Source organism: Myotis lucifugus, unplaced genomic scaffold (genome assembly GCF_000147115.1).
Source record: "Myotis lucifugus unplaced genomic scaffold, Myoluc2.0 scaffold_24, whole genome shotgun sequence".
In the NCBI taxonomy this organism is placed as follows: domain Eukaryota; kingdom Metazoa; phylum Chordata; class Mammalia; order Chiroptera; family Vespertilionidae; genus Myotis; species Myotis lucifugus.
In genome coordinates this window covers 9,495,677-9,512,232 of record NW_005871072.1, presented here as the reverse complement: position 1 = coordinate 9,512,232, position 16,556 = coordinate 9,495,677, and the positions used below count along the sequence as shown (strand labels likewise).

The 16,556-nt window shown below is 40.0% G+C and overlaps 1 protein-coding gene across 1 annotated transcript in view; it reads right to left on the bottom strand.

Moving 5' to 3' along the window:
* Positions 1 to 9,142: 9,142 nt before the first annotated feature.
* MYCBP2 (MYC binding protein 2, E3 ubiquitin protein ligase) overlaps positions 9,143 to 16,556 on the bottom strand; it is a 275,789-nt gene continuing 268,375 nt past the window's right edge. The window contains exons 81-83 of the mRNA XM_023751731.1: positions 14,758 to 14,865; positions 13,997 to 14,162; positions 9,143 to 9,976 (exon numbers count right to left, since the gene is read on the bottom strand). Coding sequence (XP_023607499.1) covers positions 9,861 to 9,976; positions 13,997 to 14,162; positions 14,758 to 14,865 — 390 coding nt within the window. The 3' untranslated portion in view covers positions 9,143 to 9,860. The remainder of the gene's footprint in view (positions 9,977 to 13,996; positions 14,163 to 14,757; positions 14,866 to 16,556) is intronic.

Sequence of the window (16,556 nt, the reverse complement as noted above, 5' to 3'; positions counted from 1 at the left end):
GCCGGGGCTTTTCGGGCGGGACACGCCTGCGCCACGGACCCGGGAGGTAATACAGGCTCTGAACGTGTGCAAACCTGTGTACAGAAGGTGTTTTTATAAACAGCAAGGAAATATACCAGCAGGTGACAGTGTTAACGCAGGGAGTACAGATGAACTTTAGATTTAAAATGTTTGTATTTCCTAAAAAGGAGTTATTACTTTTAAAAACACCGCCTCTACTTTGTAAGGTGGATAGACTCCTGAACTTTGTGAATAGCTTTGTGCAACCCAATAAGGAAAGTGTAAAGGAGTAGTAGATGGTTATTTAAAAGAAAAACCTCTGCTGAAGCTTTTTTGTAAATCCAAGCATCTTTGTCACTGCTACTTACTTGTTTTAACTGTTTGGATTTTGGGATACTGGGATTTCTGAAAAAGTTATAATGTCCTTAGGTGCAAAATCATAACTTGAATCATGCACCATCCTTCCTGCCTCCCTCAAAAATAAAGAGAGTATTTTCCATCTAAAGATGTCTTCTCAATCATTTGATCCATGTGTAGGATACTACAAGGCAGTGATGCCCAGGGGGCCCTCCACTCTTCCACTTCCCCAGGAAAACTGAGCTAGGAAGCCATGTGTAAAATTACATTCAGATTCATTGTGGGACAGTGCCAGTGGTTTTTTTGGGGGGGAAACCTGACGATCTGATCATCAAGTGGAACTGAACAAAATCTCTGCAACATAAAAATGTGATTGTCCCTGTTTTTGCAACATTTTTTTAGGTCCCTCCGTGACTGGATGATGGATAATAGGAAGTTTTAAGACTGGCAATGATAATTATTAGAGGGAGAAAAAAAATCAAATGCAGGCCCATTTATTTAAAGCTAGGTTAACATTATAAATGATCAGCAAAACACATTAAATTAAATCAGCAAACATAAGGAGTATACAGGGTGTCCCTCCAAAATGTATACACATACTTTAACAGCTGATATCTCAATTTTGAAAATGAAAATTATTTTAATAAGCACTGCCTTTATAACTATTCAAAGTGTGTGTATACATTTTTTGGAGACACCCTGTATCAGGGGTGGGCAACCTTTTTGTGAGTGCGTGCCAAAACCAGCAAAATCTCTGACTCAAAATTCTTCTGCGTGACAACCCTAATTTTTTGAGAACATGTTACGCCTACTTGATATCTCTTAAGGTGTACATATCTGAAGAACCTTGAAGAAATAATAAAATTCATTTGAGCGACAAAAACACAGTATATGATGATGAAAAATACACTTATTTTTTAATGTATACATGTACACTGATAGTCCGACAGAAAACTTTATGACTCCGTTTGATATTATCAGTGGGACTTTTGCTGCTGCATCACTGATGACAGAGATTTTACATCAGGTTTATATTTCGTGACCTTCGGAGATATGCACGAGCTACTACTTTAATCTGTCAGGGTACTCCTATTATGAGACTTAACAAAATTCATCACTGAGAACAAAGATTCACAAGCGTATGTGGATGAAACCAAAACACTGGTCGGATCTAGGAAGGCAGGGAGAGTTAAGGCAGAGGCATAGAAATTGCTCTTCCCCTCTCTCGTCAATCCATGTCTATGGTCTTTAAGATAACTTGTTATGTAAAATTTATTTATCTAAGATGCACCTACACTGAATTTATCTGAAAAATAAAAAAGTCGATATTAAGAAAAAAATTGTAAATGGAAGATTATAAGAGAGGGTTTTGCGTGCCAGCAAAAGTTACTGGCGTGCCATGTTTGGCACGCGTGCCAGGGGTTGCCCACCCCTGCCCTATATTATGCCACATTAAAATTTTCAACTCCAACTATAGTCCCTTTTTAATTCCTCATTATAAGCTATCCTATCTTTAAAGAAGACAAGGATTTTGGCACACTTTAACCTATCAAATGCTTACTCATTATTTAAAAATGTTATTTCATCTTTTTGAAAAAACAAAACAAAAACTTGGACTTATTTTTTTAAATCAGTAAATACTTATTTACATTTATCAGTTGTGGTGGGGGGGAGAAGGGTAGTTACTGAATAGTTTGGTCCAGCAGGGAAAAATATTTTATTACTGCCCTAGCCAGTTTGGATCAGTGGATAGAGCGTCGGCCTGTGGACTGAAGGGTCCTGGGTTCAATTCTGGTCAAGGGCATGTATCTTGGTTGCGGGCACATCCCCAGTAGGGGGTGTGCAGGAGGCAGCTGATCGATGTTTCTCTCTCATCGATGTTTCTAACTCTCTATCCCTCTCCCTTCCTCTCTGTAAAAAAATCAATAAAATATATTAAAAAAATATTTTATTACTGACCCTGTTTAGTATTGCCAATGCATGTGATAATAAAAAGCAAACCGTTTAAGTCAGCTTTATCCCTTCCTTGGGTGCTTGAATTTGTAACCCAGGAGCTATAGGTGGTCATTTTCTACCACATCATCTGGAAAGCAGAAAAAGGTGTCCTGTGATGAGAAAGAACAACAGCAAAAGAGATGCAGAAAGGACCTACAAGAGGGCGGACTCAGAGCAGCCCTGATTCTACTCTATTTCCACTGACTGGAGGAATCACAGCGATTGCATTTTTTTTTCTTGTTTGCTGAAGTTATTTTGAATTTGTTTTCTTTTGCTTGCAACCAAAACTCCTTACCAGTGCACACTTGACCTGGGAGGCTCCTCCTTAGGTTTCAAATGAGTTTTCCTTCTAACTGAAAGGCAGTCGTGGAATTTGGTCTCACTGCATCCTGCATCTGGGAGTGGGGGTGGGCTGGACATCTCCATAGCTGCCTTTAACCACGGCTAATTCTGCCTTGTAACATTAGGGATGCTGGTCACTGGGGCTGGGCCAGTCTAGATGGAGCCCCAGGAGAATGGGCATGACAACTACCCGCTTTTGATGGATTTTCTGCCTTCTAAGTTGACAGACGAACCACAGATCTTACTGTGGGAAAGGTGCATGAAGTTATTTCCTGATGGGCAGGTTGAAGAGCAGTTGAGTTGAAGAGGAGCAGAGCTTTCAATTTTAATCATTCCTTTGAATCATACAAGGAAAGGGCCTTATAGAGTGTTCTTTCCCACCTCTTTTCCTCTCTCCCCAGATCTCCTTTTTCTGAAGCTTTCTTTTTCTCTCAGTTCCTCCAATCTGGTATTGAGGAGGAACTCTTGTCTCCTCATCCCCTTCCCGGATCTTGCAAATTTGAGAGCCACAAGTCTCCACTGCTTAGTCAAAGCTGCTCCAGATCTGGAGGGAGAAGATGTGCAGCTTAGATTTTGATCCTGATTCTGCCTGCACTTGAATTCTTTGTGCTTCAGTTTCCTCATCTGTAAAATAACAGCAACAACTACCAAAAAGTTGGCACGAGAAGTAAATGAGTTAACTTAATCACATAGGGCAGTCGCAGGCACATACTAGTAGTTAATTGTAGGGAGCAGCTATAGGGTTAAGCCTGGGACTGACCTGTTGGCAAAGCCACAAACAAGTCCCAGCTTAGAGGGCACAGTCCTCTTAGCATAATTAGGCTGGACCTTATGATGCTCCCTAGACCTTATCTGGGTAGCTAATGGGCTGTGGGAGATGCAGCAAGCCCTGCCAAAACAAGTGAAACTCAAGAACATTGTAACTATGGTGACCACTACCTTGTTTACCTCTGGCTATAAAATAAGGGGTCAGCTTGCTGTCTGGATCTCTCTCTGTGGCCTCAGCCAGGCACAGGTGATCCACCTAGACCCAGATTATTCTTTCTGTCTGTCTTTTCTACATCCTTCGCCACCCCCCCTCAGGCTCACTGAACCCTTGGCTGTGCTAGCTCGGCACAGTTAATGCTAGCTACATTGCTGCTGTTGTTGCTCTAACTGCATGATGAGTGAGGACACTCACTTCTCCTGGGCATTTTGCTTCAACAACCCCAAATCTCCCCTTAGTTTCTCCAACATATACCCCCCTCTCTGGAGAATTAGCCTAACTAAACCATCTCCATTTAAGCCATGTCTTTGAATTTTAACACTATCTAAGATTACACTGTAAGTTCCTCAAAGGAAAGAAGTATGCTTTGAGACTCTGACAAGAACCTTCATCAACTCTTCCCGAGATCAGTTGGAACTTTCCAACGGGTCTCCAGGGGCAGTGTTTTTCAGTGATCTCCTGACCCGCTTCCTGAATGATATTCCTAAACCACATGTCTTTTGCTCAAAAAAATCCAAAGATTGATGATAAAATTCAAACTATTGAGAAAGAGATTCTAGGCCAGTAGTGTACATTAGAAATATATGCAAGCCACATGTGTAATTTAAAATATTCTAGAAGCCACATTTTTTTAAAAAGTAAAAAGGAACAGGTGAAATTAATTTTAGTAGTAATTTTATTTAAATACTAGAGGCCTGTTGCACGAAAAGATTTGGGCAATAGGCCTTCCCTTACCCTGGCTGCCGGCACCGGTTTTCCTCCGGCACCCGGGACCCAGGCCTTCGCTCCAGCTGGAGCCGCCTTCAAGCCTTCGCTGCTCCAGCCAGAGCCGCCTTCAGTCTTCGCTCCGCCACTTCACGCCTACGTATGCAAATTAACCGCCATCTTTGTTGGCGGTTAATTTGCATATCTCGCTGATTAGCCAATGGGAGGCGTAGCGAAGGTACGGTCAATTACCATGTTTGTCTGTTATTAGATAGGATATACCTAGTATATCTAAAATATTTCAATATGTAAGCAGTTTTTAAATTATTGAGATATTAAAAACTTTTTTTGCAATACCTTGGGCTAGTAATTTAACCTCTGTGAGATTCAGTTGCCTCCTCTGCAAAAGGAAAATAATGGAGAAGTGTCTACTGTAACAAATGACTACAGAATCAGTGGCTTAGCCCAAATATATCATTGTACAGTTTTGGAGGTCTAAAGTCTGAAATGGGCTAAAATCAAGGCAATGTCTGACTTTGCCTACTCTTTCCCGTATTAGGATCCTTGTGATTACATTGTGTTAATCCAAGAAAGTTTCCCCATCTCTAGGTCTGTACCCTTAATAATATCTGCAAAGTCCCTTTTGACATGTAAGACAACACATTTATATATCCTGGGGATTAGGACATGGGTGTAATTGGGGCCTGTTATTCTGCCTGTCACACCCATGCATCAGCACAGTGCTTGGCCACAGTCAGCCCTAAACAATGATCTCTATTAGAAAACCTTGGTTATAGTTCTTAATAACTTTGTATTATTTGTTTCTGTATTTGTGTTCTGTGAATGTCACACCCCCAGCAACAGTGCTGCACACATTTTATTTACTCACTAACTCATACACTCGCCTTCTATGTGTAAGTCATGGTTACTAAGCAACCGGGAATGTAGTTACCACTCTTATGAGCCTGTACTGCTGAGTGTGGGTATAGAACAGGTACTCCAATATTTGTTAAGTGATTTAATGAAGCGAAACAGCTTCCTTACACTTCTGAGGAACACATCATGCCTTGGTTCTCACCACACTTTCTTCCTGGAATGAATACTCTTTCCCACTTTTGCTTGTCAAAACTTCCTTCAAGACTAGGCTCAAATATCTGCATTTAATTTTTTTAGGAAATTGACATTGTAATTTGTAATTGAACAAGTTTCTTGTCTTGCTTTGTTAGCTAAGAAACTTATTGTGAAGTTGATGGCCTGTTCCCCAGCAATGATGTAAGACTGTGTGGTTCTTTACTGGACACTCATCGCGAATCTTGGCTTCTCTTTTCTGTCATAATTTCTTTTCACTGTAATTCCCTCCAGTATTTATCTTTTAGAGTCTAGTATTTTTTTTTCTAAGCTACCTATGTCATTAGTGAAATGAACCACCTTAAATTTAGCTGAACAGAAGTCCTACAAGTAGGGAATGAAAGCAGCAGCACATCGAGACTGGTAGGAGGGGAACTGGTTGGTCCCACACTCATGTGTGGCAGTTTAAAATGTGGAGGGATACCTTGGCTGTGGAGGTTTCCCTGAGGAACGAGGGGTCCCTACCCCACACCAGGTCTCCCAGCCTAGGGTTCCATTGTCAGAAGGAGAAGTCCCCAAAACTTTAGGCTGTGAAAACCAGCGGGGATTGTGGCTGAGTGACACACAGGCTGCGGGAATCCCAGGCAGTTCCTCTTAAAAGGCCCATACCTGGACTTACTCGGACTCACTCCTCTGAACTCCAGCATTGGGGCAGCAGCTTGAAAGGAACCTGGGGCACTCGGGGAAGAACTAACTTGTCTGGAGTCAGGGTGAGAGCTGTAGAGGCAACTTTTCCCTGAGGAAGTACTGGCAGAGGCCAGTGTTCCTTTGCTGAATGCTCCCAGCCACAGAGACAGCAGGTGGGCACCATATCTGAATCTCCATCAATCTGGTTCACACTTTTCCTCCCAACCTTGTGATTCCCAGAGTTCCCACCCCTCCCTACTTGCAGACTCATCCAAGCCATTTCCAGTGGGTTTTACATACAACTGGCCTTTTTTGCCTATTTTGGCCTTTCCTAAAATCTCTTAAACAAGCAGCAGCTGGCCTCAGCATGCCCTGTACCTCTCCACGAGTGGCCCCAGACTCCGCACATTGGTTCACAGCTTGGCCTCTCCAAGCCCAACACAAATGGCCATCTGCAGAATGCTTTGTATTTGGGTGGCCCCAGGCAGGGCACAGGTAGTGACTGACTTTGCACCTTCCAGGAAACCCCAAAATTAGTGCACCTGGTGGTCAACTTTGACCACACTGAATTAAACCCCACCACTTCCACCATGACACACTCAAGGGGTGGACTTGGTGAGCACCAAAGCCCCACTGAAGCAAGTTCTGTTCCATAGGTTGGCTTCTGCACAGCAGCTCTTCAGCTGTGGTCACAGCAGATCCTAGCAACTGATTGGCCTGGGGGTCAATCCTTCCCAGTGATGCCAACATCAATCAAGGCTCAACTATAATAGGACAGTTCACACAGGGGTGCACCTGGAATGCCCAGCTCAAGTGACTGGGGAGGCTGAGTCACTGGGCCCTACAGGACACCTACTACCACAAGGCCACTACCAATTCCAGGAGACACAGCAAATCTACCTAGTACATAGAAACTAACACAGGGAAGCAGCCAAAATGCAGAGACAAATAGGTCACAAATGAAAGAACAGGAGAAATCTCCAGAAAAAGAACTAAATGAAATGGAATGGAAGCAGGAAATCTATCAGATACAGAGTTCAAAACAATGGTTGTAAGGATGCTCAAGGAACTTACTGAGAACATAAACAACATGAAAAGGACTAGTCAGAAATGAAGAGTACCCTAACTGAAATAGAGAATAACTTACAGTGAATCAACAGTAGAGTAGGTGAAGCCGAGAATCAAACCATTGATATGGAATATAAGGAAGCAAAAAACACCCAATCAAAATAGCAAAAAGAATTTAAAAAATGTAGCCGGAACCGATTTGGCTCAGTGGATAGAGCGTCGGCCTGCGGACTGAGGGGTCCCAGGTTCGATTCCGGTCAAGGGCATATACCTGGGTTGCGGACACGTCACCAGTGGGGGATGTGCAGGAGGCAGCTGATCGATGTTTCTCTCTCATCGATGTTTCTAACTCTCTATCTCTCCCTTCCTCTCTGTGAAAAATCAATAAAATATATTTTAAAAAAATTTAAAAAATGTAGTGTAAGGAGCCTCTGGGCCAACTTCAAACATACCAACATTTGCATCATGGGGAAGAAGAGAGGGAGCAAGAAATTGAGAACCTATTTGAAAAAAAAAATAGAAAACTTCCTTTACCTGGTGAAAGAAAGAATTACAAGTCCAGGAAGCACAGAGTCTCAAACAAGATGAACCCAAAAAAGACCACACCAAGACACATCATAATTAAAATGCCAAAGGTTAAAGACAAAAAGAGAATCTTAAAAGCAGCAAGAGAAAATCAGTTATTTACCTACAAGAAGTCACCTTGTAGGTACTGTCAGCTGATTTGTCAACAGAAACTTTGCAGGCCACAAGGGAATGGCAAGAAAGATGCAAAGTGATGAAAAGCAAGGACCTACAACCAAGATTACTCTACCCAGCAAAGCTATCATTTAGAATTGAAGATCAGATAAAGAGCTTCTCAGACAAAGAACTAAAGGAGTTCATCACCACCAAACCAGTATTACTTGAACTGTTAAAGGGTTTTAAGAGGAAGAAAAAAAATAAAAATATGAATAAAATGGCAATAAATACATATCTATCAACAATTGATCTAAAAATCAAAATAAACAAACAGAATAAAAACAGACTCATAGATACAGAGAACATTTTGATGGATGCCAGATGGGAGGGGGAGGAGTGAAAAAAGTGAAGAGATTTAAAAGTACAAATTAATAGTTATAATGTAGTCATGGGGGGTCTAAAGTACAGCATAGGGAATATAGTCAATAATATTCTAATAACTATGTATGGAGTCAGATGGGTATGAGATTTTTCAGGATGATCACTTAGTAAGTTTTATAATGTCTAATCACTGAGGTGTACACTTGAAACTATAATATTGTATGCCAACTGTAATTGAAAAAAAGATGAAAAAAAAACAAAAATGTGAGAGAATATAAACATGTGAATACCTTTAGGACCCTTTTCAGCTTCAGGTATCAGGGTTTTTTTTCCACAAAATATTAACCCAAAGTAATCTAGAGGCTGGACTTGAACGAGTTCTGCCCGCAATGCTTTCAGCTTGGCTTGGGACCACCATAGTGCTCTAAGTGACAACAAATTACTCTTGCTTTCACACACTTTGGGCAATTAGAAATTGCTTGCAACGTTAAGGCACTGTTATACACTACAAAGGAAAAATGTTTGTATAATCTTCTCTTGAAATATGTATTTTTTAAAAAGCATTATTTCTTTTATAGTGATGGTTCAGATGCATCTTATTTAGACACGGGACCTTTTGTTGATTACTCTTTCGAAAGTTCTAAAAGGTACTGATTAATAAGGTAGAGGGTCAATTTCCTAAACACATATATCTTCTACCCAGTGTTCAATTAAGATCCAACATTGTACTTCATTACTACTCTTATTTTCCGCAATAGTTATACACGCTATGATTGTGCTGTGTTAATAACTTTTTTTCCAAGGAAAATTGGATGGAGTTTTAGACCTTAAAGATATTTAAATTTTGTTTTTCAAGCAATAGTTTACACAATCTTTATGCTTTATCACTGTATAAAAATGTACAGTGGTTTATTGACATGTACATTCCAATATGTTTACAGCTGCAAGATAATGAGGCACACTCAGTATTGCACTTCATTAAAATTTCAGGCTCAAACTTAACCTAGAAGTTTAAATGAAACTGCATTTGTAATTTAGTAATTATTATAGAGGACAAACATTGATATCTTTATTTACACTGTGATACTTATTACATTTATATGCCATCCTAACACAATTTTTATTTAAATAACAGTCTAGGAAATAAACCAGAATATTCTTCTTTTTATCCCCACCCGTGATGCAATTGTACAGGATTACAAAAAGGCAGTATACAATAAACAATGATTATTTTTCTTTTTTGCTTGGAAGCCAACATCATTCTTAGTCCTTGAGCATGGAGATTCTTTCTGTATCGATTATCTATAAATGTCCAATGCTTCACAGGCCAATGACGGTAATGGCCACATGCAAACACCTCACAAGTTTGATGTCTTGGCTCAAAAGAAAAGAAATCAAACTAATGGGGAAATTTTCCATAGCAAGAATTATGTACATGGTATTTGGCATCCTTCTTGCACTGTGTGTGAATGGTTCATTTTCATGGATGTAAAAATGGTCCCGTCCTTATCCTGAGCAGTTTAAACTTCACCACATCTGCTTGGGGGATGAAGGCAACTTTTCTATCCACAGACAAAGGAATCTGAGTATTTTAAAAAGTGTGAGCATTTCTGCACACTCCACAACCCAGAGCAAATTCTTCCCCAGTAGGTGGATGAACAACATGGAGTGGACATTCAGTTCCTTCTAATTGTTTGCCTTTGGGACCTGTATAAGTTTTGAAGGAGGCAAAAGAATATAATTAAAATATATTCACATAAACCTAATATAAATATAAGTCACTGCTAAGTTATTCAGAGAAATATGACAATGATTATGCAAATATAAAATAACAAAATTATTTGTTTTCTAACCACAAAGTAAAAATGTTCCCCATAAAAAACTCAACATACCAGATACATATGTCAAAGAAGGGACATGGTCCCTTAACCACAGCATCCTGACTAGAGATAAACACTAATGATGAATTTGGTTCATCATTTTAAAGCAGAGCAATGAACAAAAATGGTCACAAAAATTCCTCAATTTAGTCTAGCAGGAAATTATTCTGGATGAGAAAATACAGATTTTTATATAAAACTAGAGGCCCGGTACACGAAATCTGTGCACGGGAGTTGGGGGGGGGCGTCCCCTCAGCCTGGCCTGCATCCTCTTGCAATCCGGGACCCCTTGGGGGATGTCGGGCCTAAACCGGCAGTCGGACATCCCTCTCACAATCCGGGACGCTGCATGCACCAGTGACCATACTAGTACTTTTCATACAGGTGAAAGGCATCTTGTTGTTGTATGGGCAGCTACATTTTTTTGCCCTGGTTATAAAAAGTAGTACATAACATGATCCTTCTGAGGCAGTAGTACCATTTTCCCCATCTTATGGGTGGAAAAACTGAAGCAGAGAGAAGTTAAGCAATTGGCTTTGTCACATAGTTATAAGTATCAGAGTCAGGGCTGACCTCAAAATGTGCAAGCCAGTCTATGCAGGTCATCGCTGCATCATCCTGTTTTTTTCAGGGTTAGAGTAGCCTTGCCAGGTTTTAATTTTTAAATCTAAGAGACTGTTCCCAATATATAAGGTAGGGTCCCTAGGCCTGGCTGGTGATCAGGGCCACCTGTGGGGCAACTGGTGGGCAGGGTGATTGGGGGGGCCCCTGCTGGACCCACCTTGGCTGGCGGCCTGGCGCTGTCTGCTGGCCGGCCCCGTTCCCCCGCCCCTCCCCCCCCCCGATCCAACACTGCCACTGGTCGCCTCCCTGTTGGGGGCAGATACTCAACACTCAATTGAGTGTCTGCCCCTTGGTGGTCAATATGCATCATAGTGACTGGTCGTTTCACTGGTCATTCTGCCGTTCAGTCGATTTGCATATTAGGGTTTTATTATATAGGATATTAGAGTTTATTATATAGGATATTTTTCAGGTAAAAACAAATTTTAGTGTAAATAAGTCATGCTACCCTTCCATTTTCTCTGAAAAAAAGGCATACATTGGTAAAATGGGAAGACATTATCAGTGTTCTTTTGAAAAGTATATGGGAGGGAGATTATAGGCAAATAAAAATTAATCAGCCTAAAATATGAATGATAATATGGAAGCAACACTTTGGGAAAGATACATTTGTAGGTAATCAAATAAAGTAGGCTTAAAAATGGACAAAAAAACCCCCTATTTTTCTATTATTTAAAAGACTTGTTTTGCTCATGTGCACAAGTATCCTGGAACCAAAGAAGGTTATCAGTAAATAGTTTAGAAAGGAATGGACAGAGGGGTTATTTAACTTCTTAAACAGACTCTTGTTTTCATCTACATATTAATTAAAATTAATGGTTGACAGTGGTTAGAGAATTGATCCTTCTGTCTTTCTAAGTAAACTGCACAACCATTTCCCCTAATTTCACTGTCAGTTCTCCTTTAATTATCTACAGTTCTCTAAATGAATGGATGAGTGAGCGGAATATGAGAGACAGGAAAAGCATACCTTAATCTAAGTGTATGATCTTAGGCCAGGTATTTAACCTCTCTAGGCCTTGATTTTCCATTTGTGAATGTGGGGGATAATACTATCTACCTGGTAGGCTGTAAAAATTAGGCGAGAAAATACATGTGAAAATGCCCAGGATCAATGTCAGTTTCTTCCTTCTACCACCTCTCCTGCCTCATTCCTGTGATTCACAATTGTTTATAGGGCAAAGTCCTTTTTCTTGGCTGACTGGATGATCACGTGCATGTTTGACTGGAGGCTTTGCCTTTGCCTGGCCCATCCTCCTTCTCTCAGTGACTACCTGCCACTGTGTTCTCTGCAACACCTGTTTCAAGACTAACAAACTTCCTTTTTGTTTTTAGTATTTTAAAAATTCTTTATCTCCCCAGTTCTAGCATGTCATAAGGGCAAGAAGCAAGATTGACTTTTCTGGTTCCTTTATTTCCAGACCACTAACGTACAACTTTCATTCAATAACCCTCTTCCTTTCAAGCTCAAATGAGAGAGAACACTGCCTGCCCCCTTTCACTCCCTTCACTTCCAGACCTCCGTCCTACTAATGATGGCTCATGTCTCTATTCTGGCTATTATCCTAAACACTCTAGCCTCACATTATTCTGATCTTGCTTCTTTTAAAGTCCACCACTTCTATTTTTTCAAAAGGTTTTTAGAGGTGGAACAGTGTAACAATTTTTATTAGACATGAGCAAGTAGCAAAAAGTAGCCTTACTTTAAAAACCCTCTTTACCTTATCATCTTTATCTCTCATGGTTTAAAAATCAGTAAGAAGTCACCTCTTCCCCGATTTCTCTCCCATCTTCCCTGTTTTCCCCAGTATTAACCAATCTTATTAATTTTTTGTATAGCTTTCCAGTGTTTTTATGCAAATATAAACATATATATATATATCTAAATTTTTCCTTTCTTACAAAGGCAGCATACTATATATACTTTTTAAAATTTAATTTTTCATTTAATACTTTCTTCTATAGATCTTTCCATATCAGTACATAGAAACTCCATCCTCAGTCTTTTTTTAATGGTGCATATTAGTGTTTAATCACCCCCCCTAGTGGATACTTGTATCATTTATGAATTTTTATCATTACAAGCAATGCTGCAGTGCATAACCTTGCACATTTTTCCTTGTTTCTTTTCTTCACATATGTAGGTATGTCCCCCAGAAGTGGGATTGGTGAAGGGTAGATGAATTTGAAATTTTGAGAGGCACCTCAGGGTCTACCATTTGCACTCTGATAAGCAATGGATGAAAGTGTGTGTTTCCCAGATTTAACAACATTGTCTATTGTGGTGTACGTAGTTCTGTATGCATTTTCCCTAATTTCAGATACATCTCATGCAAAATTCTCTTCTATGGTCACATTTACCTCTTCTTCCACTTCTCCCACTACATTAAGCCTCTTATTCCACCTCACAGTGAGCACCAGCCTCCTGACCTCTTCCAAACTTTCAGTCTCTTTTTAGTTTCATATTGACTTTTCTCAGCCTGATCTGCACAGATAATCATTTTCCCTGTATTTTCAGTAGCTTCTTTAATTCCCTTGGCTGTCTGATACTCACTACTGCCAGTTCCCAGTCATTCTAGATTAAATCAGTTGTCCATTTTATGGTGCCTGTTCCAGGCTTCTTAAAAAAAAAAATCACAAAATCCCTTTAAATGGTTCTTTTACCCATTATAATTTCAAACGTCACATGGCCCTTTCGTGCCAAACAGCAATCCTTTTACTAATCTTTAGTTGACTTCCTTCTCATCCTCCAAGCAATCTGCTCCACTATAGCTCCCAACCTCACTTGTGATGAGGATCGTTTTACTTCACTCAGAAGGTCAGAAGTTCATAGAGCCAAGGAACCCCTTGGATTCTTCAGGATAGTGTCAACTAGGTTTCTGCCACTTGCTGCGTGCCTGCCGCCCCGGAGACCCCCAGTCCACTCAGGCCCCCAGCCCCCTAGGGCTGGCCCGAGGCGCAGGTGAGCCTCGGATGGCAGCTGCCCAGCTGCCCAGGGCCGCCCAAGGCTCAGGTAACCAGGGCCAGCCAAGGCTTGCGCTGCCGGCAGTGGCAGCAGCAGAGGTGTGATGGGGCATTGCCTTCCCCTGATCGCCGGGTCGCCTCCAGTGCAATCACTGGAGGAGAGGGAACCCTCCTCCAGCGCATGAATTTTCGTGCACCGGGCCTTTAGTCATTAATAAAACTGGATACCATAATCATATTTAAAAAACTAAAAGCATACCTGCAGGACAGTGTGGTAGTTCTTCCTTAGGAATGCTAGTCATCCTTTGAAAATCATCATGACAAGCATTACAAAAATGTGTTGTTCCAAAACAGAAAAAGACAGCCACTGAACAGCAGTAGCGACACTTATATTCCAAAAAGTCTGTGCCATGTTTCGGACACATCTATAGCAAAAGAAAACAGACAAAGATTATAGTGAACCTATTTCATTATACTTAAGGTAGTAATATATATAACTCAGAGATTCATATTTTGAGAGTATACACAACTCTAAAAACTGATTGAAAAATTGATGATACCACATTAAAAAAATAATGAATAAATGTGTGGCTTTGCCCAAAAGATCTGGACAAGCTTCAAGTTCTAATCCCAGCTCCATCATAACTAATTTGATTTATAAGCTAGCCTCTTAATTTCCTTGTGAATGTTTCCTGGTCAGCCAAGTTAAAAAATTAATATTTCATTTACCTATCAATCTCATAGATGTACTATGAAGATTTCATTGAAGAGGAGAAAATCTAGAAGTGTGAAATCTGGTAATTATTTTATGGGAGACAAAAGTATAAAATGCAAATCCCATCCAAAATAGATAATATATATGAATAAGTGGGAAAATTATACATTGCTGTACAAACACCAGAAAACGTTGGTGGGAAAACCTGCTATGCCATTTCTACAATACTGGTTATATTATTATTTTAAAAAAATTAGAGGTTTAATGTTTCTAAATTGTCATTTCTAATAAAATGGTCTACCCACCTGAGCTCGGGACACATCAGAACAAGCACCACAAATGAGCTCTCTGGGATCATAGTCATCCCCTTGTCCAGCCTCAGCATCACAGCGAGCTTCACCACCAAAATATGCCTAGGAAACAATGCACTGAAATTACAGCAGGAAGGAACTCGGCCGTATACTTTGGGGACAGTGGACATAAGATCAAGAGGTCTTAGGAAACAGCATTGTCTATTAGACACTCCCTTGCATGTCAAGTGGATGTCCCCATTGCTGCCCAGAGGGCAGAGCAGGGTAAGAAATAAAGCTATATTTATTCTTAAAGAAATAAAGGGTTTTTAAATTCTGGAATGAATTTATGCTTACAGTAGGAAGTTGAAACACTGTACTGTCAAAGCAAAATAAAAAAATAATTTACAATATTACAAATAAATATCAAAATAGGATATCCTATATAATAAAACCCTAATATGCAAATTGACCAAATGCACTGACCACCAGGGGGCAGATGCTCAACGCAGGAGCTGCCCCCTGGTGGTCAGTGCACTCCCACAGGGGGAGCACCGCTCAGCCATAAGCCGGGCTCATGGCTGGTGACTGCAGTAGCAGTGGCGGGAACCTTTCCCGCGTCCATGGCACGCTAAGGACCCCTCAGGGAATGTACGACTGCAACCGGCAGGTGGACATTCCCCAAGGGGTCCTGGACTGCGAGAGGGCACAGGCCGAGCTGAGGGACCCCCCTCCAGTGCATGAATGTCGTGCACTGAGCCTCTAGTTAAGTAATAAAGAAAAAAATTGTTTTTAGAGCAAAGTTTAAATAGTCTTTCATTATTTTGAAATTGTAAATAACATCTTTCTTTTTATTGCTCTAAAAATATGTTTAGAACTTCTCCAATTTTAATACTGAGAACAAAAAATATGGCTAAAGTGAATATTAGTACAGAATTATAATCCTCAGGCTAATGGGAAAGGAAAAAAATCAATTTTAATCATATAACATTTTTTAAAAAGCAAAGGCAAATTGGGTAATTCTGTTCAGAATACTGCTCATACTTATAGAGCTATACTATATGCAAGAACTGAACAGTATCTAATACAGATATTTAAATAAATGAAATTATCATAATAAATGATTTATCTGAATTTGCTCTGGGCACAAAACAAATGAAGTCAATTATAATTGGGGCAATCTATATACATATGTCCCATAGCCAAAAAATTGAGGATAAACAAGATGAATCAATATAAATCTATTATCTGTACTAGAAAACAGGTCAAAAGACAGGCTGCATTGATACAGAGTTATTAAATGGTCTTCCCCTAGCTGAATATGGCCTCAGAAATATTCCATTTGTCCCAGGGTCTATTCCGGCTGTTTTACTTCTCTGCATTCCCTGTGTGGCTTCCTGGACATTTGACTGCCATCCTTGTGGTGGCACAATATTCATTTATAATGTTTAGTACATTAAACAACCAGAAATAATGTATTATTTGTAACAATACAATTCACAAACATACAGTATTGATCTTTCTTGGGTGTATGTATATTTGTCTTCCTTTCTGGCTACCATCTATCTATTTATCCTTCTCTTCATTATCTGTATTTTTTGTTTGCTACACTGGGAGTGCATCTTTCATTTACTGATTCCTTTGTTCATTTATTCATTTTCTAATTAACTTAGTGTCTAATAAAGTGCCAGTAGTGAAGACAGAGAAATGAAAAAATATAGTCTTTGTCCTCACGGAACTTATCAAGTGAGGCAGAGAGATAAGTGAACCAGTAATCATAATGCAGGATAATGAGGGCTATGATGGATGTATGC